The following is a 26,983-nucleotide window of genomic DNA, read 5'->3' as shown; positions in this document are numbered from 1 at the left end:
GAATGAACATTTATATAAGCTACTATATGCCAATCACTGTGTGAAGTTCTTTTACAAATATTGTTTTGTTTGATCCTCACAACAACCTTGCAAGGTAGATGCTATCATTATTCTCATTTTACATTTGAGGTAACTGAGACAGAGAGAGATTAAGTGGCTTGTCCAGAGTTATATAGCTAGTGAGTGACTAAGGCTAGATTTGAACTCACATCTTCCTGACTTCAAGCCTAACTAGCACTCTATCCAAGTGGAAAGCAGGAAAACAGGCAAGGAGGGTACAGTAAAGTTTGGAAAATTGCTAAAGCTGAGGATGCATGGTCTTAGAGAGCACTGAGCTGAGTGGCTTAGCTCTTCCCAGTCATAGACCTCAGTGGTCTTCAGGGTAAAGTAGCAGCAGCAAAAATGGCAGGGCTAAAAATGTCTGGGGTAAAGATGGTTTTAAACCAAGGGATAGGACACAGGGAATCCTACTGATTGGATGATTGAGGATCAGCTACCCTTCCTTGTGGTCTACAAAGCAAGCTGGAGAACACAGTCATTGTCTTCTTCCAGAGTGCAGAAAGTGGGGGTGGGGAAACTTGGGGTGGAATTCCTCCCTCTCCTATCTACATAGTAGGTTGGGATTCAAGAATATGGTCCTTAAACTTCCCTTAAGGCTTTGTATAAGCACATCTCCTATGGTATTCTGCTTCCATGATAAATCACTATTATTGCTCTGTGTGTGCACATGTATAAACATGTGTTTGCATGAAACTGTAGAGGGGAGATCAAGGCCACTGTTCCTAAACCTAAATCTCTTCTGCAGGTGGGAGTGAGAGTCTCACATCTAATTTTTTTGTTGTTGAGTGAGGCAATTGGGGTTAGGTGACTTGACCAAGGTCACACTGCTAGTAAGTGTCTGAGGCCAAATTTGAACTCAGGTCCTTCCAACTCCAAGGCCAGAGCTCATTCCACTGCGCCACTTTGCTGTCTCTTAAAAAACTACCTTTTTTTTCCCCAAGGAGGCAAGCAGGGTTAAGTGACTTGCCCAGGGTCACACAGCTTGTAAATGTCAAGTGTCTGAGGCTGGATTTGAACTCAGGTGCTCCAGACTCCAGAGCCAGTGCTCTATCCACTCTGCCACCTAGCTGGCCCCAGGATCTAATCTTATAGCCAAGAAGGGAACTTTCCTGGGGAGCACCATCTTTGGAGTGACTACATGCATGGGTAAACCTAAGTTTAAATTTCTGAGTTTGAGAGTTCAGAGACTGGATCTTTTAGAATGAAAATATCATAACTCAGATTTGTAAGGGAGATTGTTATTGTTCAGTTGTTTCCAATTCTTTGTGATCTCATTTTGGGTAAAGGTACTGGAATGGTTTGCCATTTCCTTCTCCAGCTCATTCTACAGATTAGAAAACTGAGGCAAATGGGGTTAAGTGACTTACCTAGAGTCACAGAACTAGAAAGTGTCTGAGGTCATATTTGAACTTGGGTCTTCCTACTTGAAGGCTTGAAGCTCTATCCACTGCGCCACTATTCTGTTCTTACTAATGTTGCTGACTGAATTCAAGTCATATAGTTTGATATCATTATAACAGTAAAGATGTCTCTTGCTTTCCCCATAATTGATTTAAAAGTAAATTTAGTCTACAAATATTATTTCCTCGCCCCTTACATCTTATTGATGAAGAAATAGAGACTTAAAATGGTGGACTGAGCTCTCCAAGGTCACAGAGTACTGTAAATAGTAGAGCTGAGATTAAAAACCAGATCCACTGGCTCCACATCCAGGGCTTTTCTCATTTGACCTAAATATAAGACAGAATTGAATTTAAGACAATCTTACTTTCGAGGGAAAAAATGTTTTTAAACTATCAAAATACCCTCCACAATCTTATTTATATCACTTAATATCAGAATAAAAAATCTTTATTCACAAATATTATATCCTTACTCTATTTCTTGGCTTCCAACCTAAGGGGAAACAAAGGTGATGTTTTAATTTGTAAGAGGAAAAATGTAAGCAATTTCTAGAAATGTTTCAGTAATGTATCTTGTGTAAGAAATAAAGGTCCAGAGAAGGGCACAGTGTTAGTCCTCACTAAGAGGATAATGTGGGGACTGGGGCCCAGAGTCAGTCAAGCAAACAGGTCTGGTATGGAGTGCCCTTTCCATTCTCCACTTTGGTGTATTTAACTACTTGAACTTTCTGAATATAAAAATAAGTTATAATCCTGCAACTTTGCTTTCTTTAAAAAAAGAAGTTTGCTTTATAATTTACAATACAACTTTCTGAAACTGGCCTGAAATCTTTGGTCATTGGGATGCAGCAAGTATTGCTGAAAGGCTGACAGGGAATGCTACATTAATTGCTCTGGACAGTGGGTTTCTCAAAAGTCCAGATTTCCAGTACAATGTGTTCAATTCAATTGATTTGCCTACCTACAAACAGCTCCCTTTCCTGGAACCAGTTCACATTTTCCTCCGTTCACACAACGGCCTGGATCCACGTTGCACAGGCTTTGACAGGGCAGTCCATCTTGGCTGATGTAGCCTGGCTTACAAAGGCAGTTGGCCTCTTTTGTCCATTCATTCTTTATGCACTGTGAAAATTCATCACAGGCCATGAATTTGCATGGGTCCGCTTGATCAGCTGTAAGAAGAAGGAAATGTTTTAATGGATGCAATGATGCATAAACAAGTACTTGGCTGAACTTGAAGCTGAGGGAGCAAAATATATCTGCTATTACCACATTCATAGTGTATTTCCTAGTGGTGGAATAATAATTGCACTTAAAAAATAAACTCTTAGAGGCTATTGGGAACTTGTAGATAAAAATAATAAATTTTACTTTAAATATAATTATGTTTGACTATCAGTAAATCTGTTTTTTTTAAGTAATCATTTCTAGTAGAGACTACTTATAAACCTGTAACTTGTCACAGAACATGCATTTGATCATCTAAGTGTATACACACATGAACACACACATCTAATCAGATACCATGATATGATATTTAGATACAGGATTTCTGTTGTTGTTCAGTTGTGTCCGACTCTCTATAACACCCTTTGGGATTTTCTTGGTAAAAATAAGTACTTTGCCATTTCCTTCTCCAGCTCATTTTACAGATGAAGAAACTGAGGCAGACAGGGTTAACTGACTTAACCAGGGTCACACAGCTAGTAAGTGTCTGAGGCTGCATTTAAACTCAGTTCTTCCTGATTCCAGGCCTGTGTTCTATCCACTGTGACATTTAGCTGCCCAGGTAGAGTATTAACTATATCTATCTATATCTATACATATACACATACACATATATGTATATGTACATATATGCATGTAAATATCTATACACACATATAAAATATATATTATATATATAGTATGTGTATTTTTATATGTAAATAAATGTACGTACGTATGTATGTATGTATGTATGTGTGTAGCACAGTCAGTCATTTCAAGTCTACCATTGGAAAATCCCAGGTAGGTCCTCCAAAAAATGATCTCTCCTCCCTCCCCTCTCTACCATAGCCTGTTGCTGAGCCCGGAAATGCTTCTATTAGAAAATTATTTCTTTGGATCAAGCCATTACCCCTACTCTGTCTTTTTTTATATTCAAAGAGTCACGGTATCTATTTTATCATTAGTTTCTGTATTTCATACCTTTATTTTCCTCAAAATTTCCTGAATAGGTGGAATGATAGATTTTTAGAACTAGACAGAACTACATCTAGTACAATCTCCCTTACCTTACAGGTAAAGAAACCAAGGCCCAGAATGAGAAAGTGACTTTCTCATTGACAGAGCCAAGACTAGATCCTGGGTCTGCTGATTCCTATTCTAGTGTCCTTTCCACCACACCACAGTGGCCATCCCTAGATGGGGTGATACATCACTTTATTATTGATCATTAACTCCTTAGTGTGAATGAGATCATCAGATCCTTTAGTGAGAGCTGCTGATTTTGGTAGAAACAAGGTGGAACAAATTTAAGGCTCATAGATCACTTATCTGTGAGGGATGCCAACAAAAGGAGAAAAGTGAGGCTGCTGAAAACCACCTTTGCTAACTCCACATTTTTGCCTTAGACCAGTCCTGCTTAGGTCCTTATGCCAAATGTAAGAAAGAACAATTTTTACCAACTACATGCGTGGAGAAGTTGGATTCTGAGCCTGTTATGGCACCAGAAACTATAAATGTGAAATCAAATACTTTGGTCCTAAAAGGAAAAGTCAGGAGGATAGTGCAACTTTCTTCCTTACCCTTTCTGCAATCTCTCTCTGTCTCTCTCTGTCTCTCTGTGTCTGGGTCTGTGTCTGGGTATGTCTCTGTCTCTGCCAAGTGAGGTTAAATGACTTGCCCGGGGTCACACAGCTAATAAGTGTCTGAGGCTAGATTTGAGCTCAGGTCCTCCAAGGCCAGTGCTCTATCCACTGTGTCACCTAGCTGCTTTAACTTTTTGCAATAACACTCATTCTCTTTGAGAACTCCCTTTCAGTTTAGAAAGTAGACTGGCTGAATTGATTCTTCATTGCTAGTTAGTACATGTAATTCATGACAATTGCAGAAGTTTTCTCTAAAAAGTGAATCTTTAACTTACAAAGAGAGCTGTTTCTTTCTGAACAGCTTGGCCTACTTATATTCACAAAAGTGACGCAGCAGAGTGGGCTGATCCCATCTGCCTCCCAGAGAGGAAGAAGGATAAATTAGATAAATGAATCATCCCTCCATTTTGTGGAACAGAACTGGGTATATTTTGAAGTACAAACGCACTAAACCTGTGTGGATTGGTTTATGCTCTCCCTGATTTTCCCATGAGATTGAGAGATTGATTTGGGAATCCACCTAAAAATGAAACGTCTCCAAAGTGGGGTGCTCAAGACCATGGTGCAGGTGGGAAACTAGGAAGAACATAACAGAACTATTTTTATTTTTTTAATCTAAAAAATAAGAAATAAATTAAGCTTTACTAGTACAAGGTATCCCAAAAGTCTTAGTGACAAGGGCACAATATGGATTGATATCAGTGCCCTAAGTCTGTCCATATGTTATGCTGTCACATATAATACATGAGGTATCCTGAAGGAAGAGTCAGAATTCTCTAATACTGAGGTTTTGTAGTGCTATCCTTACTTGTTTGCTGCTTCCAGTGTATTGTGATATATTTAGGTGTGTGGTGGTGAATGCTGAACAACTGACTTTCTGGAAAAAATGCATGCATGACACATTTTAAAGTTTAATTTGCATTATTAACTTTTTCTCCATCACTTTCTTTAATCTAGAGAATCATCAAAACAATAAATCAATTCCTGATTTGTCAGTTTCCAAAGTGTAAATGCTCACACTGAAAATTTAACAGTTGGCTTTGTTGAGCAGATATGAGCTAGTTCAAGGACACAATTGGATGTGTTGCAGGTTAAATAGATTTGTGGATTTTATGAGACATTTTTAACTAAATGAACCCTCATAAAATGGATAGGAATCCTAAAAAGGTACCTGTAAAAATCACATACAGAAGATAGCATTAATAATATGAACATAAGAGGGCAAAAATAAGATGGCATAATTGACATTTCTACTCCTAATATAAATCTTTGTCAGCTATGACTTGGGATTAAAAACAATGTAGATCTAATCATATCTGGCCAGAAGTGAGATGGAATTAATAATAGAAATTTGCTGGTTATCTTGTGGCAAAGTCAGCCAACTTAAAGATGGATTTCACATTTTTTATAAGAAGAAATAGTGTTCCAAATTTGCCAAACTTTACTGTGATAGCAAGTGTCCATCACTAGTGTGTAACCTAGCAGATATTTAAAAAAAAGAGCACACAATCTGTGCCTTCAAAGTAAAGATGATGTTATAATGAATGAGGAAGTAACTGCTTTTTGAGAGAAATGTTCTATGGAGAGAGTATTCTGAAAATGGATGTTTAGAAATGTTTCCATCTTTAGGTGATTTTTTTTATTGCCCCATATAAGGAAGATAGATTGATTATAAAAATTCTGATATCTGAACACTTAAAAAAATCTTGGAAATAGAATTTTCTAACCTTAAAAAAATCTAAATAAAGAGTTTTAGTGGATCTTGAACCCATTTGTTATAAACGGAAAAGTATAACACCTTCTGATTAGTTTGCATGAATTGATAACTTGCTAGCTGAAATTCAGCTAAAACCTTTGCATAGTTGGTGAATGGGATTGAAAACTGAATGTCTATTGAGTAAAGTTAATGATGCAGGTCTTCCATTTGCATCTGTGTACCTTTGTGAGGTATCTTTCTGCTGTGATGTGAAAACTGAGTATTAAAATAAATTGAACTTAGAGCCAGACCTTCAAAACACTACATTAAAAAGTGTTAAACCATGATATTAAAAAACAATGAACCATAGTTAATCATATTGTTCTTATAAAATATCATTATTTCAGGCAAAATACTGTTGAGGAAAAATCAGGATACAGGAAACATTTAGGTAAAAAAATTGAGTTGCATGTATTACATGCCTGTTACTGGAAAGGCATGGAGAGGAGAAATTAGGGGAAAACATGATTGTTAAGAATTTCTTTTAGTTCTTGAAGGTGAAATTATAATTGGCATTTTTAGTCTAAATACTCCGTTCAGTGGCAGTTATCTGCCACAGGCCCAATAAGTCCCTCAAATGCAGCAGATGAGAGGACACACGTCCAGGAGCTCCAGGAGGGCAGATGTGACAGTTCCAGGAGCCTCAGATTGTATGACCCTTGTGACTCACAAAGCCACCATTTCTGCTACTGCCTCGTGGCTATGGAGCTCCTCTGACTCATCACATCCTCAGTTACCTAGACCTTATGACACTGGCACTGCTTTTTGTGTGCCCTCCTGCTCTTTGACTGATCAGGTGGGTGCCCAGGGATCTTGGGCGTCCACAACTGCCAACCACAGTACCTGTAGGCCCACCCACTTGCTGCCCCTGCTTCCACTGCTGTTACCAGGAGAACCTCTGGGCTGTGAGGCTGGGCAGAGGTCCTTTCAGTCTTGAGATCCGGTACCATAAAAGTAAGGTAATAGTGTTGTTAATGGAAGTAAGTTGTGTTGTTGAATTGGGCTCCCCTGACTATATCACCTACATAATGGGCTCACAGACCTCTTATCCCAATCCAGGATCATGCTCAGTACTGAGGGTAAGAGCATACAGTTTTCTCAACCTCCAAAGTGAGATCCTTCCATTCCTGTAGCTCCTTCCTCTCCTAAGCTAATTCCTCCAGGAACCTCCATTTTAAAGAAGGCTATAATCATGTTAATTCTACTCCTTTCCCTGCTTCTGACTCTCTGGACTTCTTCTGAACCATTTAAAAATGTATTTTATTTTTTTTTCAATTAACAATCTATTTTCTCTGCCTCTTATCTTACCTATTGAGAAAAATAAATGAAGGAAAACAAAATCCTTATAAAAATATGCAGTCGAGCAAAACAGTTTCCTACATTAGTCATGTTCAAAAATATATGTCTCATTCTGTACCTGAAGTCGGTATCACCTCTCTGTCAAGAGTGGGTAGCATACTTTATTTCCAGTCCTTTGAAATTGTTATTGGTCATTGTATTGATCAGGATTCTGAAGTCTTTCAAAACTGTTAAGATTACTCCCAGAGCTCAAAGTGAATGTTTGTCACTTTGTTCCACAAAGTCAGTTTGTCCATCAATTCTCAAACCCCTATTCCACACAGACACATATACTCCCAATGTCTTTCAAAGCCTAGTGCCTTGAAAGTACCTCAAGTGCCTACACAAGTCCTATTCTGGTACTCCCAGTTTTTAGTGACAATACTGACTTATCCTTATACATGTTGCTCCCCCCATCCCAGCTCATTGAAAGCAGAGTCTGTTTTGTTTTTAATCTACTATACTACTTAGGACATAGTTGGTAGCAAGTAAAATATTTGTTGAATAAATGAATTTCAAATTTTTAAAAATAGGTATCACCTACCATTACAATCTTCATAAGGAGGACAGAGGATGCCTCTGGGATATTAATCAGTCCATCAAAGATGTTTAATTAAATATAGTACTTTATGGATGGGGCTAAAGAAAGTCAAAAGGATGTTACAGCTGAAAGGGGCCTTAGAAAACATCCATGGCTTCATTTTACAGGTTATGGAAACTGAGGCCCAAGGAAAGAAATGGCTATTTTAAGGATGTAAACTAGCAGAAAGTCTGGCAGAGAGTAGACTTACGGCCCAGGTCTCCTGCCTCTCAGTCTAATAGTCTTTCTTCTACATCCCAATTCCTCTGTGGTCCATGCTCTTGAAAGCAAAAACACCATATTTACTATGTAATTATATGGAATTGCATTCCTCAAAAATTTACTAAGCATTGTTATGAGTTAGATACTGTGTGAAAAAATCCTGTATCAATGAAGCTGGAAGGAGAATTAAAATTTTCTCCTCATCTCAGCCCAGTGTTCTACATGCTCCACTTTAGTGATGTTTCCTTAGTAGAATCTCCTGCCACCTGTATATTTATAAGGAGGTTTGCTGTGTTCATTATTTTAAATTCTAAAAATATCTAAGCATTTTGCTTTGAGGCCTGGTTTATGTTATAGATATTTTTTTTCCTCTTGTACTGATGCTTAATGTCCACTAGATGGCTCTCTATTTCAAAAAAAATTGAAAATTACCTTAAGATCATGTTTAAAAGTTTTACGTACCTGAACTGATTTTTGTGACCTTAAAAAATCATTGGTAGTGGCAAGGGGGATGAAACCAGAGAGAAGAAATGTGCGCCATGGCAGAAGGTAGCTCTTATGGAAAGGCTGATGTAATCATTATCGCCTAGTAATTACAATTGTTCAGCAACTTCCCAGCTGGTGAAATTTGTGTTTGAATAAGTCCATTCCTGTGGCCTCTTGGGATTTGCCAACTACAGTGGCATACAAAAATCCCTTATATAGTCTCACAGTCAAGCAGATCCACTGCCTTCTAAATTACTATGAGAGTTCTACTATCTAGCTTTTCTAGAAGGCTGCAGAATCATGCATTATTAAAGTGACCAGATTCCATATAAGACAAAACAGGGAACCTGATGAGTCTTGTGCTTGTATCCAGTGGGAGGGCTTAGGGACGTTAGGGAATGGGAGGTAGCATTGTCCCATCTGTGTTCACAGAGGGTGATGGAACCTATTGTTTCCTGTTCTTAGCTGAAGGGCACTTGAGAAAGCAGCTGCTGCAGAATCTGTAGACTGGTTGCCTGATCCTCCTTCTACATTCCTTTGGCTGTGTGCAGATTAGCTTTCTCCCAGTGGCAAGCATCTCTTAGGCAGTTCGCCCATGCCTGTTCACTTTGTAACAATTTGGGGTTTTCCTTTGCACGGAACCATGGCAGTTTTAGGGGATTGTGGTCCAGCACTTAGTATAATAACTGTCACATAGCAGGCACTTAATAAAAGTTTACTGAATTGAATTGTTCTTACCTCCGGGGCCTCTTAGAATTCTGTTTCCTTCAAAGCTCAACTCTTCTTCAATATCTCAAACTCCAAGGGCTTCTTTCGAATCCCTCTTTGCTATTTAAATCTTGGGATAATCCTTTCCATTTTTTTCTCCAGGTTAAGAAGAGACTGCTTTAAGCCAATAGACTACAAATCCCAAAATGCTTCAGCATTGATGTGGGAGATATTAAATATGTAGGTTTTTGAATTCCCTGATGTAATGAAAACTCCAGATGGTAGATACTGTTTCTTTTTTTCTATCATATCCCAACTTTGTAGCATAGCACCTGACACATTGTAGGCCCTTAACATGTACTTGCTGATGGTTTTCAAAAACAGAATCTCTCTCTCTCTCTCTCTCTCTCTCTCTCTCTCTCTCTCTCTCTCTCTCTCTCTCTCTCTCTCTCTCCTCGTCCTCCTCTTCCTCCTCCTTCTCCTCCTCCTCCACAACACACACACACACACACACACACACGCAAGCACGCATACATACGTGCGCGCGCACGCGCACACACACACACACACACACACACACACACACACACACACACACTGATTAATGTCAGGCAAATCACTATTACACTCAATAGCTCTTTCTTGGTTTGTAACGTACCTAATGTTTAGGTAGGTAATTGTAATGGCTATATCACTCTGCCACTATATCTGGCCAGGAGGAAGCTGATCATGAGGCTAAGGACCCATTGGACCTCTGTGTAACTGGTACTAAGGTATTATTCTACTGGGAGAAAGAGACTTTCAAAATGGCTTATAGAGGATTCTGACAAATGATGACTACAGAACATTCATACATCCCACTGGAGTAAATATTGACATTTTAAAAATTACTGACATTTAAATTAATTTCAGAATATGTATTTGATTGGCATTAACTGAGAGTTTGCTTATGGCTTAGTTCAGAAGGGTAAGATACATAACAAATTATTATTTGATCATTTCCTCATGTTATCCATTAAATTCTACTTCTACTGACCCATCATGGCATCGTAGGTGACCCTGGATTCTTGAAAACTGTAGGTATGGATTGTAAGCTCTGACAGATTTTACTGAGTTGGAAATACTTCAGGTATGGTCCTAAGGATGGATGGTGAATCTACCCTCAGGGGATTTTTCCAGCTAAATTTAGAGAAGTCCAACACCAAGACGTTGGTCATCAAGTGACTGAACATATATACATGTATATACACACACACACACACACACACACACATATATACATATATATATACATATACACATGCACACATATATACACACGTATATGTATATGTGTGTATATATGTATATGTATGTTTGTATATATATGTATATGTATATGTATATGTATATGTATATGTATATGTATATGTATATGTATATGTATATGTATATGTATATGTATGTATGTATGTATTTGTCGCAGTAAATCATGAAGACCAGGAAATCATCCTAGAACATTTCTCCACCCTCCTGGTCCCCTACTCCCATTGATGTGCTCTCCATTTTGGGATGGGATCAGGCTGGCCATGCTTCACTCTTCTTCTGGCTATGCTTTTGACTCTCCATACTTTGCTACCATTCCCCTACATGGATACCTTATTCACTCTCTCCTTCTTTTGCTCCCTTCTTAGAATGTCTTCCTCTATTAGAATGTGAGTTTCTTATGAGCAGGGTCTCTCTCTCTCTCTCTCTCTCTCACACTTGCATTTGTATCCCCAGTGCTTAGCACAGTGTCTGGCACATAGTAAGCACTTAATAAATGCTTATTAATGATTGATTGATGGAGTTATGACTTGCTTTAGTGAATTGAATGTGAAATATTTTCTTGAATGAATGAGAAAGCATTTGTTAAATGTACTATGTGCCAAGCACTGTGTTAAGTTCCTGGCATGCAAATAAAAAGCCAGTTAGTCCCTGCTCTCAAGGAGCCAATTCTAATAGGTAGAGAACAAACATATAGGAAGGTTCAGTTGAAGGGCAGATGAAAAAGGCCAGTGGCTCATTGAATAGAGTAGCGAGGCAGTTGTATCCTAAGCTTACTGTCTTTTCTGATAAACCATGTCTGTTTTTGTTATTGAATCCTTTGACCATGCCAAGGGCTTAGATCCTCTTGTATGAGATATTGAGTTGACAGAACCATATCTATTAATGATGTTAAACCCTTTGATATTACCAAGGATTTTGAAACTCTTGCATGGGATATTGAATTAATGACATAGTAGTTTGAAGATATATTGTAGTAGAAGGAAGGAAACAAACATTTATTAAATGTCAACTATGTGACAAGTACTATGCTTTTTTTTTTTATAAATATTGTCTCTTTTGATTCTCTTATTAAATTGGGAGCTTCTCTAGGGCAGGGACTGTCTTTTGCCTTTCTTTCCCCAGTGCTTAGCACATTGCCTGGCACATAGTGAGTGCTTAATAAATGTTTATTGACTGACTGATTCTTATTTTTTTTTTGTTTTTGCTTTTTTGGTGAGCCAGTCAGGGTTGAGTGACTTGCCCAGGGTCACACAGCTAGTAAGTGTCAAGTGTCTAAGGCCAGACTTGAATTCAGGTCTTCCTGACTCCAGGTCTAGCACTCTATTCACGGAGCCAAATAGCTGCCTCCGAGTGGCTCCGCTACTGTTCTGTAATTCAGAGCTTGAGTTAGTGAAAGGTCATGCAGTGAGTATGTGTCAGAAGCAGGACTTGAAGGTCAGCCTTCCTGACTCAACCAACTCTCTATTGACTAAGCCATGTCTCCTCCATATAAGGTAATACAACAATAATTATTATGGGTGACTCAGTGGATAGAGCACAACAATCAACCACCTCAGATATGCAGATAATACCATTCTGATAGCAGAAAGTGACCAGAAATTAAGAAGTCTCTTGATGAGGATGAAAGAGGAGACTGTAAAAGCTGGCTTGAAGTTTAACGTCAAAAAAACCCCCCAAAACAAAAAAAGTAACTGGTCCCAGCACTTCATGGCAAATAGAGAGAGAAGAAATGGAAGCAGTGTCAGATATTATATTCTTGGGCTCAAAGATCACTGCAGACTGCAGCCATGAAATTAAAAGACACTTGTTCCTTGGAAGAAAAGCTTTGGCAAATCTGGACAGCATACTAAAAAGCAGAGACATTAGTTTGCCAACAAAGGTCTGTATAATCAAAGCTATGGTTTTTTTTTCCAGTAACAATGTATGGTTGTGAGATTTGTACTATAAGGAAATTTGGGCACCATAGAATGTTGCTTTTGAATTGTGGTGCTGAAGAAGACTTTTTAGAGTCCTTTGGACAGCAAGGAGGTCAAGTCTGCCAATAATTAAAGCAATTAATTCAGACTATTTACTAGAAGGTCAAATGCTGAAGCTGAAGCTTAAATACTTTGGCCACATAAAAAGGAGATGGGACTCATCATTGGAAAAGACCCTAGTGCTGGGAAAAACTGAAGGCAAAGGTCATGGTTTCTCCAATAAGTGACTGCTCTAAGCCCATTTTTTCTCTTTCCTTTCCTCTTTTCTTTCCTTCCTTCCTTCCTTCCTTCCTTCCTTCCTTCCTTCCTTCCTTCCTTCCTTCCTTCCTTCCTTCCTTCCTTCCTTCCTTCCTTCCTTCCTTCCTTCCTTCCTTCCTCCTTGCTTCCCTCCCTCTCTCTTTTCTTCTTCTCTTCTCTCTCTCTCTCTCTCTCTCTCTCTCTCTCTCTCTCTCTCTCTCTCTCTCTCTCTCTCTCTCTCTCTCTCTCTCTCTCTCTCTCTCCCCCCCCCCCCGTTTCAAAGTTTGCCATCTTCAAATCTCTAACTAGTTGGGCCTCAATTATGCTGTGGAGTTAGTGCAAGACAGTGACAGCATGATACCTTCCTGGGGGCACTTTCATTTTTAAGAGTGATATTTGGAATTTAGATTGTATGGTTCAAATGGACAAAAAATTTGGGAGTGGAACCATAGCTTATCCTGGTTAATAAAATAAAAATTATCTCCCTGAGGAAATCCCCTTTGATGCAGGCTCTGTTTATCTGACCCTTTTCATTTTCTATTCCCATCCTGGGGGACTAGGCAAAGTTTGGGTAAATGCTTTCAAGCTGCTGGTTGTTGAGTTTTTAGTAGGAAACATACTTTCATCTTCTCTGTTCTCTTTGGCTGGTAATCTTACCCACCAAGAAGCCATCTGCAACCCCCATTCTAGGACTGTACTGGCTTGATATCTACAGTAACACCTTATTGATCTAACATCTTGGAGGTGGGGAGGTGAAAGGTGAAGACAGAGTCCTTAGTAGCAGTGTAGATCTGTAGAAGTGAACGATTGAGAAGTGTGGGAGATGAGGAAGAAAGCCTCCAATGGCTGAGACCCTTGAGAAAGGTGAAGTCTCTTGCAAGATGGGGTCGGTAGTGGAAAGGGAAAAAAAAAAACCTGGAGGCATAGCAGGGTGGGGAATAGTTCTTTTTCCTGTGTGCCAGTTGGATAAGCGAGTCCCTCTCTGGATTGATATTTGTAACTCAGATGGGACATTTCTATGGGACACTTTAAACTCAGATGTTTATAAAGTGATCGTTCTGAAAATTTTGGATTGCCTGCATTTGTTTTTATGAGACAAAAGCTCTCACATTCTAAGAATATGGTAAATTTTATTGGGAAGAGACTTAATTTACTGTAATATTTACCTGGGCAAAACTCTTTCTAAGACAGTTTAACATGAAGTTGACTATAACTATTCCTAGGCAGATAAAAAATACTTTATTAGATTGGAATACTGGTACAATTTCTCTTGGCGACTCTTTATAACCATTTTTCCAGGAGTATAGATTAGTTCTGAAGATTTGATATTTTCCAAAGATGATGAGTTTGTTGATGAGAATTTCAGCAAGAATGTTGATCTCTACTTTGGCTGTGAACCTGTAATTAATTTAAAAATTTCCCACTCACAAGTTTTATGGTCTATCTGCCTAGGTTTGAGGAGGTTTCTTCCGAATGCAAGGAGAAGATAACTTATGTATGAGTTTGCATTTCAGAAATCTTCCAGTTGCACAGATAATCGGCATAAAAACCTCTGTGCTTTTGAAGAATTTTCATTACATTTCAAATGAAAGAGGGCTTTGGTTACTTGGGATGCCCGCTGAATACTGTGTTGACCATGATTTATTTGGTTTTTCAGTTGATGAATCACACAAAGTTTTAACATTTGTTTACCTTTAAAATTATGGATACAATCACTCAGGAGGTTTGCAGAAGGTGAATTATAAATCCAAAGTAACCGAAGGAATATGCCACATTCACTTTGTATTAGTCTTATAACAAGTGGCATTTGGACAAACATATAGCTCACCCCCACAGTATGTGAGGATGCAACAAAAAATTCAGATGTTTGTCAGAATTTGGAAGGAAGTTACCATTGTAATGTCTTTCTCTCTCTCTGAGCAACAATATTCTCTCACTCTTTCTTTCCTTCTCCCAGAACAACAGTCTACTTTTCTACACTTCTAAAGGGAAGTTTAGGGACTTTGCACACGCAGGATTGTAAGCATTTGCCATGTATGATTTTGGACAAATCCCTTAGCCTTTCTGTATCTGGGCTGCCTAATCTGTAAGATCAGGGGTTTGGACTAGCAGGAGTGTCCAATCTGGATACATGTACCCCTAGAGGGAATGAGAAAATTTTCATGGGGTTTTGTAGAACAATTTATTAAAAGAAAAACAAAAAACCAAAAAATAAATCTATGTTTTCCTATTGAAATACTACAAAAATAGTAATGTTAATTTTTTAAAAATGCAAATTGGAGAGAGAACAGTGAGGAAGAGACAGGGTGACAAAGTAACGGAATGTTACAGCACATTTGAAAAATTTGAAACAGACAGTTAAAGAAATATTTCCTACCAATCATAAATAAATGAATGAGGTTTGGATAAAAAACTGTTTTCACATGGAGCTACAAAAAAATTAACAACGAAACAGTGAAAGGTGAACAAATTAATCTCTGCAGTAACCAGAAACTCCAAACTGATTTCAACAAAATCATAAAATTTTTGGAGAAGTGTATCCCATTCTTACTAAATGTACTCACAAGGCTTTAATTTTATTTATAATAACTTATCTCTGCATATTAGAACTCTCAGAGAATGAACACTATATGCAGGTATCTCTTTCAAAAACTATACCAAGAATTAAGAATCAAAAGTTTCATTCATTTATCTGCATTTGGGTAAACATTTATGATACCAAATTTTTTGTTATATAGTTATTGTTTAGTTGTTTTTGGTTGTGGCTAACTCTTTGTGACCTCATTTGGGCTTTTATTGGTGAGATACTGGAGTGGTTTGCCATTTCCTTTCCCAAAACATTTTACAGATGAGAAAACTGAGGCAAGCAGGGTTACGTGACTTGCCCAGGGTCACACAGCCAGGATAATCAAAGCCACAGGATTGGAGGCTCCTCTGCTGGTGTTGGCTGTGTGCTTTATAGCTTCTTGGAACACTGGCTTTTCCACCTTTAGAACAGGGAAGGGGCATAATGCTCCATCTTTGCCTCCTCATGTTGCCATGGAAAGTTTGTGGTTCAGTTTTAGAATTTGAAGGTGTGTGTGAATATATGTAGCAAAAACATCCAAGAGGAATTTGTATTTAAAGGGAATTTGTTTGAAGGGGAACAAATTTTTGGAGGCAATAATGGCTTTCAGGCATGTATATTCAAGGCATCTAGGTTGGCACAGTGCATAGAGTGCTAGGCCTGGAGTCAGAAAGACCTGAATTCAAATTCAAGTTCAGATACTTTCTAGCTGTGTGACCTTAGGCAAGTCACTTAACCCAGTTTCCTCATCTGCAAACCTTAGAAAACTTCGGTTTCCTCATCTATAAAATGAGCTAGAGCAGAAATGGCAAACTCCAGTATCTTTGCCAAGAAAACCCCAAACGGGGTCATAAAGGATTGGACACAATTGAAATGACTGAACAACAATAACCACTGGTATATTTAGCATGTATATATCATAAACAAGTCCTCTATGGGGGATTTATGAAAAGAACTAGACAAGAACTTCCCAAAGACGACTAAATGTGGATGGCTTAGTAGGAGGATCTGAACTAATGAGATCATAGATACAAAACAATGTTATAAGTAGTCTCTCTTTTCAATTTGGGGACACAGTCATCAAGTTTCTATGAATTTATATGTCAGTGTGATCTAGATGATACATGGAAGCTAAGGGTACCCAGTACCCAAGTCTTAATTATTCAAGAACTGATTACTCAAGACTTCATCAAGAACATTTGAAAACAACAATCTTTTCCTTCTATGTATTTGTTCCCTTTTGGCAATTATGATAGAGGTGGTTCCTACAATGGTCACTTAGAGCAATCTCTACTTCAATAATCTCTGTTAATTACAGTTGTTATCATTAGTACATCCCAACTTAAGATTGTGTAGTTGCATTGATCTGAGTACTGGGTGCTCCAAGGGACAAGTCCCATTATCTTGCCTCTAGGTCTCAGGTAGTGTCCTATAAAAATCTCTTCCCAGGAGACAGAACAAGGTAAACCGTAAGGAGCCCTCACTCAGAGATTGCTATATTCACTCAGATGAAGGGATGGTATAGGGAGTTATGATTTGACTAATACAAGGAACTTCCAGATAAGAAAGTTCCCTTTACCAATGCAGGTCTGAACCTGTTCTGCAACTTACTTTTAGAGAGCTGTTTACAGCATCAAGAGGTTATGAAATTAAGCCCAGTCACCCAGCCAGAATCATGGGCAAGATTTGAACCTGGCCACATCTTCTTGGCTCCAAGGCCAGCCCCTTATCTGCTATGCCATGTTGTCTGTCAAATATTTTATCTGCATAGATAAAATAGTATGCAATACTATTGTAATTATATCCTCATACTTGGTCTCAATCTAAGCTTTATATTGTACATTGTATATCTCTATCACTTCAAGATGGGTAACCAGTGGATTAAATATGATGCTTTCGATCATATCTATACGATGTTAGGCATAATACCCTGAGTCAAAAATTTTACCTTCCCACAATTTCAAAGAATGTAAAGCTGCTGTCGTTTTGAAGACTGATTGTATTTCTTCAGTAAGTCTAAAAGGCACAGTGTATTAAAATATTTCGTCCTGATGTATTCTTTTCGTGGCCTGTCATGCTGGTAGAAATGTTCATGTTTATATTAAGTTGAGAATAACTTAAAATTAAAATAATGAAAAATTAGAATTCAATTAAAATGAATTAAAAATGTAAAAAAAAAATTATTTTTTAAAGAGCTCTGAAAGTAGAGATGGGGAAATAAACTTTGCCTGCATCACTGTTTTGCTTCATAGTACTTCAGTCAGAGACACGGCAAGGGAAGGGGAAGACAATAAAAATCAAACCATTTAATTATGGCACATGTGAGGAGTGTCTGGTGGGAAAGAGTTAAACTATTGGATACCCTACCCATTTTTTTGGGCGGGAGGTAGGGAAATGAGAAGAAGGGAAGGGCTATAGGTTGTGGAGATTTCTTCCCAAAGAATATGGCCCACATACTCTGGACTGCTGCTTATGTTCTCTCCAAATCTCCCTTTTAAAATTATCTATCAATTCATAGTCAGAATTTTAGCCTTTAAATTTAAATTACCAGTTTTAATTTTAAGTTATTTTCAACTTAATATAAACATGAACATTTCTACCAGCATGACAGACCCAGTAAGTTTGAGTGACTTATAAACTGAATGGTCAGCGGCCATCTGGTCCAAACCCCTCATTTTGCAGATGAAGAAACTGAGATTGCAGGAGTGACTAAGATGACATTAGACTCATGTCAGAGTAGGGTTTAAATTGAAGCTCATCTGGACCCAGGGCCAATTCTCTTTATACTGTATCATGCTGCTGCCAGGTCGCAGGGTTGAGTCAGTCACCCTAGAGGTAATTGCCTGTATATTGTTCTGTAGCCTTCTGATTACGTTAGAAGAGAAAGCTATACTTCTAGTGATTTGTTGTTGTTGGGGCAGCTAGTGGTTTTTAATACCTACTAATCTCCCTTTTTCTAATAAGGAGGGTATCAGGAACAAGTTGGATTAGCACTAGCAAACAGGAGGCAGGGAGTCCTTCCAACTTCAGATACTGAATCCAGGAATCAGGAGGAGTTCCTGTATTTGCTACAACAACCTTTGGGGATTCTTTGGCATTTCCATGATCTGTTCTATCTCAGGCCTGTATTACTACATACTTTATAATTAAGGGTTGGCTGGATTGACATGACTGCATATTAGCCATAACCATCAAAACTGGCAACGATTAGGCACACATTATGGTGATACCTCTTGTTTATTGGAGGTAGAGAATTTATTCTTTTTTGGAATCTTATTCTTAAGGAAACTGAGTAATCATCTTTATTTTTTATCTTAGAGATAATAGCAGGATATTTTAATTAGCTGTTCTACAAATTAGAACAATGTCTCAAAGTTAAATACATTAATCAATCAACTAACAAACATTTAATTAACACCAAGAGGCACAAAAAATAAAGTGAAATGGTCATTTCCCTATGAAATTTCCATGTAATCAGGGAAAGTATGTATTATTTTAAAAAGTATGTATATACACATACATATATATATGCATGTATGCATAGACATATCTGTGTAAACATATATATGTGTTTATATGTGTATGTATATATGTATTCATATGTATAATGTGTGTATAATGTATACACAAAATAGATAAAAGGTAATTTTGAGGAAAAAGGTAGTACTGGAAGCTTGGACCAGGGGATCTGGAAAGCTTACATTAGAAGAGTGAGATTCTAAGAGGCACAGGTTGTGAGGGAGTACATTCCAGAGATGAGAGGCAATTAGTGAAAAGTCATGGAAAAGAGAGATGGAGCGTTATGTAGGATGAAAATTATTATCATAGCTAATATTTATATAGCACTTACTATGTTCCAGGCACTGTGCTAAATGTTTTACTTAATTCATTTGATCTTCAAAACAACCCTGGGAGATAGCTACTGTTATTAGTCCCATTTTACAGATGAAGAAACTGAGCAAACAGAGGTTAAATGGCTTGTCTGGGGTCACACAGCTAGTAAGTATCTGAGACTGGATTTGAACTCAGAACTTCCTGACCCCATGCCTGGTGCTCTATTAAGTTTTAAGATTTTAATTAATTAAGTATTAAGATTTTACAAAGGTGATCATATTTAAAGAACAAAGCAGAGTTAATCAAGGTTTGGAAATGTCATAGTGACCAAATGAAAAAAGATTTTAAATCCACTTTTTTTAGTTAAAAATGTGAATATCCATTTCTTCAATTGTGAAAAACCCAATTTCATCTATACATTTCAAAAAACTAGAATTATGCAGAAATTAAAACTGACTATTTTGAATCCTGTTATAAATATCTATACAGCATGTTTCCTTAGAATTCTGTTTGAAATCTGACATAGGAAATAAATGGAAATCTCTACCTATTCCACACCCAAATGTTGACAAATGGCACAATAGCCCCTGATACTTCTGGCTCCATTTTGTTACACACACACACACACACACACACACACACACACACACACACGCACACACACACACACATATATATATATATAATATATATAATATATAATATATATATATATATATATATATTTATGTGTTTATATGCATATTCTTATTCTTGTCCAGAACCAGCAATATAGTTTGCTCTTGATTAACCAGGAATACTCTATTCTGTGGATAATTTGGGTCTCTTTTCACTTGCCATCCAGACAGATATAACACTGATGATAGCAGAAAGCCAGCAGAAGTGAGTCTTATGCATGACAGTATAGAGATAGTATATGACTATTCATTTTTATGCATCTGTGTCTTAGTATGCATCTGAGAATGTCTCTATGCATTAGACTACTCTGCGGAGATACATGTAAACTGAGGATTATATGCTCCTTCCCATTAGAGAAAATCATTGAGGCACTTTTGCTTTTAAAACTGAATCATACAATGAAAATAATAATGATAATGAAAATGATGATGATGATGATAAACCATAGACTGTTAGAGCTAGAAGGAGTCTTAGAGATTATCTTGTCTAAACCTCTCATTTTATAGATTATGAAACTGAACCACGGAAATGAAATGTCTTGCCCAAAGGCACACAGCTAGTTATTGGGCATAGCTATGAGTGAAACCCAGGCTTTCTGATTGCTAGGTCAACAATGCTCCTTCCACCATTCCCTCCATGGATACTAAAGGTATTGGTGGGAGAGCATGAACTAAGTTTATGTAAGGATTGTGAAGTATTGCTTATACTTTCATTTGCCTTAATTTTGAATAACTATACTATAATATTAGGGGCGGCTAGGTGCTGCAGTGGATGGAACACTGGTCCTGGAATCAGGAGGACATGAGTTCAAATTTGGCCTTAGACACCTTAGCTGTGTGATCCTGATCAAGTCACTTAACCCTGCTTGCCTCAGTTTCCTCATCTGTAAAATCAGCTGGAGAAGGAAATGGCAAATCACTCCAGTATCTTTGCCAAGAAAATCACAAAATGGAGTCATGGAGAGTCAGTATAATTGAAGCAACTCAACAATAATATAATGGTCATTCTTGCTTTTGCCTATTCATTAAGTACATATTTTATGTTTAGGGATTAATAATGGCATGGTGACTGCAATTACGTGAATAGGAAGCACACTGGTGGATGGCCTCTCTCTTAAGGATATCTATTGATACACATCATTCCTTGGAGCAAAATAAATTTTTTTCCTTTGCAGAGGAGTGGAAAGAACAATTTACTTATTCCTCAGCTCCAAGTATTTCTGTGGTCCTTCTGTACCAGGCAGCTAGGTAGCACAATGGATAGAGTATAAGACCTGGAGTCAGAAAGACTTCTGTCCAAATTTGACCTTAGACACATCCTGTGTGACTCTGGGCAAGTTATTTAACCTCTGTTACCTCAGCTTTCTCAACTGTAAAATGGGAATATTACCTAACTTCCAGGATAGTAGTGAGGATCATGTGAGACAGTAATTGTAAAGTGCCTGGTGTAAAGCAAGCACTATATAAATGTTAGTTATTATTGTTGTTTTTGCCTTTCCTTATGTGCACCATGTGTTTTTTTTTTTTTACTTTCTAACCTCCTGACTTAGATCAGGATTCCTTTTTGCCTTTTCAAATATATTTCCTTCTTATTTTTTTTTAAATTTTTATCTCATCTTCCATTTTAAGGGCATTTTACCATAATAATTTTGGCAATAGATAGGTATGTTTTTGTGGTCTCTTTACCTTCTTTTCTAGGAGGGAGATATTACCTCCCTGCTCAATAAACTCCAGTGGCTTCCTATTGCCTCCAGGAGGAAATATAAAGTGTTCTCTCATAACCTAACTCCCTCTTACTTTTCCAGTCTTTTTTACACCTTAAAACCGTACTCATACTCTTTGTTCCAGTGACGCTGACCTCCTAGCTGTTCCATGAACAAGACACTCCATCTCTGGGCTCTGGGCATTTTCTCTGGCTGTTCCCCATGGCTGAAACTCTCTTCATTCTCTTCTCTGAATACTGACCTCTGTGGCTTCCATCCAACTAAAATTCCACCTTCTACAGAAAACCTTCCTAACCCCTCTTAATTCCAGTGCCTTTCCTCTCTTAATTATTTGCAATTTATCTTGTATATAGCTTACTTTGTATATATATTGTTTGCATGTTGTCTCCCTCATTAGATTGTAAGTTCCTTGAGGACAGGGGCTGTCTCTTGCTTCTTTTTGTAATCCCATTGCTTAGCACAGTGCCTGGCACATCATAGGCGCTTAATAGATGTTTATTGATTGAGATACGTCTTCACTTGCATGTTGTAGTTACTTGGCTTTTGCATACTATATACAGAATGAAGGAGAGAATGAATGTTGAGTGAGCACTTACTGTATGCAAAGCCCTATCCTAAGTGCTGAGGACAAAAACAGAAAAGAGGAGACATATCTGTCGCAAGGGGCCCATATTCCAGTGTGGGAGACAATGCATTTGAGGGGGTTTCAGCTGCAAATTCGATGGAAAAGTTCAACGGTCCTTAGGGTACAGGGGCAAAGCAGATAAAATATGTATCTTCATTAGTAACATTTCCACTGATAAAAACCTTATCTGTTACTGATGCTGAAGCATTTGGTAGTACCTAGGACTTTGGGGTTGAGGCTTTTTTTTCTGTGTCTTCAGTAACTGTGGCTGCTAAGGCAACAGGGGCTCTAGTATTTGCAGAGGCAGCTTCAAGAATGCATTCCAAAGGGGTTGTTTTCTGGGATGATTTTTCAGTGAATGAGATAGAAGCATGACCAGTGGTCCACCATTCCTGGGGTTCTTGGGTTTACAGTTGTTCAGTAGTTATGGAAGGTGTTGAGTATGGTGGCCCTTTCTCCACAGGGATTCTTCCCTTTTAATGATGGCTATGGAGACCAGGCTGGAAGCAGGACTAATGCTATGCCATTTCTGGGGTTCTTGGGCTTACCTCCCCATTGGTGTCAGTTGGAGGTGGTGAGAAAGGGAGACCCTTTATCCACAGGGATTCCTCCTTCTAGTGGTCTAGAAGGCACTGCTCTATTCTCAGGGTTCTTGGGTTCAGGGTCCTGGGCTTTCTCCCTCAGGGTCTAAGGGGAAATGGTATTTGTGGTGGTGGTGATGATTTGACTTGCTTGGCACATACTGCCTCCTTTCTTTTCCTCAAGGAGTCTTGCTATAAATTCTCTGACTTCCCAATTTTCTGGTAGTAAGATCCTTAGTTCTCAGTCATTCTTGCTGAAAGTTCTTGTGGCTAAATGATGTGGTGAATTGTCTATTGGCCATGCCTCTTCACCTTGCTAGAGGCTGATGGGCAAAGCTTTATTTAATCATAGCAGCTTTTCTACCTTTTTTACATGAGACAAGGCCACGTTGCTCAATTGCCTTTGACTGGCATTTAGCTAGTTCCTACTAAAAGCCCTCTAAAGTCAGAGGCTGAGCAAAGTTGCCATGTATGTAATCTCACTTATGAATGAGGTTCAGAGAGAGGCCTTTATCTTCTTTTTCTTGAATCACTCTATCTGGCACACAGCATCAGGTAATCATTCTCTTGCCAATGAGAAGATTTTATGAAACCCAAGTTACACGTGTAAGGGAAAGAAGTTTCTGGTTTAATCCAATTTCTGGATTTAGTCATCTCCTAATAATTTGTTTTTAAAATCTCCCATCTTTCTCTTTCTTTGATATTTATCTGTTAGAGTAGGGAGTGTATTGTAGTATTCTTATTTTATAGATGACGAAACTAAGTCACTTTTCTCCAGTAGCACAGGGGAAAAAATTTCAAAGCTGGTATTTGTATCCAGATTTTTTGCTTCAGAGTCCAGAGCTCTATGTCATACATCTTCCATCATCATCATCATCATCATCATCATCATCACTAACATTTATAACAGTTCTTACTATGTGTCCGGCATTATCCTAGGTACCTTACCACAATCATTACCTCATTTGATCTTCACGATAGCCCTATGAAGTAGGTACTATTATTGCCTCTATTTTACAGATAAGGAACCTGAGGCAAACTGAGGTTAAGTCACTTGCCCAGGGTCACACAACGAGTAAGTATTTGAAGTTGATTTGAACTCAGTTACTGACTCCAAGCCTAACGCTCTATCTACTGTGCCACTTAGCTGCCTACTATCCCATGATGCCTCTTAAAACAAAGACCCTTTGGGGGCAGCTAGGTGGCATAGTAGATAGAGCACTGTCCCTGAATTCAGGAGGACCTGAGTTCAAATATGGCCTCAGACACATAACACTTACTAGCTGTGTGACCCTGGGTAAGTCACTTAACCCCATTGCCTAACCAAAAAAACAAACAAACAAAAAAACCCCCAGAGACTCTTCTTTTCTGCCTCTGCCATTGTAGACTGTCTTTCATTCCCTCAACTCCCACCTCCTGTTTAATTCCCTCGAATCCTTCTGGGAAGCAGGAAGAATAGAAATGATAAGTAAAATAATAAGGCTGTTCCTCTAAGAGCCACATCCATTGTCTTTTGTACTGATGCTGTTCAGATGCAACTGTGGATGCCTGAGTGGCAATAAGGTAGAGTGGAAGGTAGGGAGCAAGAGGCCTGGGTTCTAGTCCTCTCTCTATCACTCACTAGCTATGCAACTCAATCACTTTACCTGGAGAGTGGGCTTACCTTATCCCTGTGAAGGAAAAATGACAGACTAAGTTGCCTTTTTGAAGGCTCTTTAAGAAGCACAGACTATTAGACCTGGGGTGGGGGAGACTACCCAGTTCAACTCACTCACTTTATAGATGAGGAACCAAGCCTATAGAGGTGAGGTGACTTGCCCAGGGTTATATAGCTAATAAGTATCTGAGGAAAGATCTGAACTCAGGTCTTTCTGAGTTCAATTCCAGAGCTTTGTTCATGAGATTCATTATCATCACTGATGTAAATCATAACCACTTTATCTTAGTGGACAATTTATCAAGTCAAATCGTACAGGTAGTAAATGTCAAGTTGAGGATTCGAACCCAGGTCCTTTGACTACAAATGCAGCACCCTTTCTGTTGTACCAGAAGATCTCTTGACTCTAAATATTTCCATATGCTCCAGTTTTTTGGATCTATCATTTTTGATATACCAAGAAGAATCGATATAATCCTGTTGGTATTGTTCATTTGACCTCTATAGAAGTCATTGCTTTCTAGCTCTGTTGGCCACCACACACTGAGGTTCATGCATTACTCATGTCCCAGCTAGTCCAAATGAACAGCTTCTTGGCAGACCGTCTCCATTTGTTTAGTATTCTATATATTTTTGCTTTTTTTCCCTAAAACATCACTGGTGGAATAATTTTTCACCACTCTCTATAATCCTCATGTCACTTCTCTAGTAAGAAAATTACATCAGCTTCCTGTTCACCTCCCAATTGCATGGACTGTGACAGGGATTTGCACAAAGTACACATAGGTTTCCTTTAAAATTGTTCATTGTTTTTAATTGTCTTTTAGTCTCTATAGTTTTTTTGTTTCAGATTATGTTTTACGTGTCTTTCTGATATTCTGCGTCTTTGGAGCAGATTCTGGGTCAGACAGGTGGAGCAATTCCTTATGATGTTTCCAGAGAGTGCCTAGCATAAAGTAGGGCTTAATAGATAAGTGAATTGAAATGAAGGGATTACAACCATTTCTGCTGCTCCAGAAATCCCCCACTCCCACTTTGTTCCAATCAATCAACAAGCATTTATTAAGCACCCACTAAATGCCAGGCACTGTACAGATACTGGGGATACAATGCAAAAGCAAAACAGCCCCTGCCCTAAAGGAGCTTACATTCTATCAGGAGATATAACAAGCACCTTTTATAGGTATATTCAAAACATATGCAAACAGATACAGAGTAACCTGGTGGAATGGGGTGTTAGCAGTGTGAGAGTGCAGGAAAGAATTCATGGACAGGTTGATGAATAATAAAAACAATAACATTTATATAGTGTTTACTATGTTCCAGGCACTATGCTAAGTGCCTTAATAATAATAGTAATGGCAATTAACATTTATATAGCACTTACCATGTTCTAGGAACATAGTAAACACTTTACAGATATCTCATTTGATCCTCATAACAGCATAATAATAGCAAGTGCTATTATTATTACCATTGTACAGATAAGGAAACTGAAGCAAACAGAGATTAAGTGACCCACAACTAGTAAGTGCCTGAGGCTGGATTTGAACTCAGGGTATTTCTGATTTCAGGCCTAGTGCCCTCTTCACTGTACTACCTAGTTGCTTGCACTGCAAAGAAGGCAAATTGCTCCAACAGGCTATAAATGTGAGCACATACCATTGGAAAATGGCAGCGATCAATATAGGGTCACCACAAACCTTCAGTTTATAAAAAATGCAATATCTGCAAAGTGCAATAAAGCAAAGCACAATAAAATGAGGTATGCCTGTACCTCAATTTTTTTTTCATGTTACTTCTCATATTCTTCATTGGTTTCCTGTTTCACAGATTATTATTTACTTATGTCATGAAAATGATGAGTAGGACAATATTGTCAATATATTATCAATATATTTTCAATAGCCAGAGTTCCATGGCCCTGATCCTACTATTGATTGGCACGGGAGTTTGACCTGCTCCATTTCTGTCATGGGCAGGTTCACCCCAACTTATGTAACCTGGTCGCTCCCCCTCTCTTCCAGGCTCATTATATTAATGCTGAACTTAGTGTACACACTTAATTATAGCTATCAGAGCAGCACAGAACTCCTTAGAGCACCAGCCTTAGCCTCCCTGGCATCTAGGATGACAGATTACCATGCCCAGCCTTCTCCCCATGTTTATTGCAGGTAAACCACACAGAAAATGAAGGGATAAGCTTTACCTGGGATGAAGTAGTTCTGTGGAAGCTCTTTTCACTATATAATGCTCTATGTAGAACCTGTACCCTTTTCTGATCGTTCAGGACTCTCCCTTTATCTCTGGACAATGGGACCCTGCAGTTCACCTCCTAACATCATACTTTTCTAAACTTTGTCATCAGGGTCAGCTCCCTATGAGCAATATTC

The 26,983-nt window shown here is 38.3% G+C and overlaps 1 protein-coding gene across 1 annotated transcript in view; it reads right to left on the bottom strand.

The window, feature by feature from the left end:
• Positions 1-1,710: 1,710 nt before the first annotated feature.
• Positions 1,711-26,983, bottom strand: part of IMPG1 (interphotoreceptor matrix proteoglycan 1) — a 130,497-nt gene continuing 105,224 nt past the window's right edge. The window contains exons 15-16 of the mRNA XM_078155616.1: positions 2,429-2,635; positions 1,711-1,790 (exon numbers count right to left, since the gene is read on the bottom strand). Of these exons, the coding sequence (XP_078011742.1) occupies positions 1,711-1,790; positions 2,429-2,635 (287 nt within the window). The remainder of the gene's footprint in view (positions 1,791-2,428; positions 2,636-26,983) is intronic.

This window comes from Phascolarctos cinereus, unplaced genomic scaffold (assembly GCF_003287225.1).
Source record: "Phascolarctos cinereus isolate Bilbo 61053 unplaced genomic scaffold, phaCin_HiC Scaffold_5;HRSCAF=322, whole genome shotgun sequence".
NCBI classification, from domain to species: domain Eukaryota; kingdom Metazoa; phylum Chordata; class Mammalia; order Diprotodontia; family Phascolarctidae; genus Phascolarctos; species Phascolarctos cinereus.
This window is presented reverse-complemented; position numbering and strand designations above follow the sequence as displayed.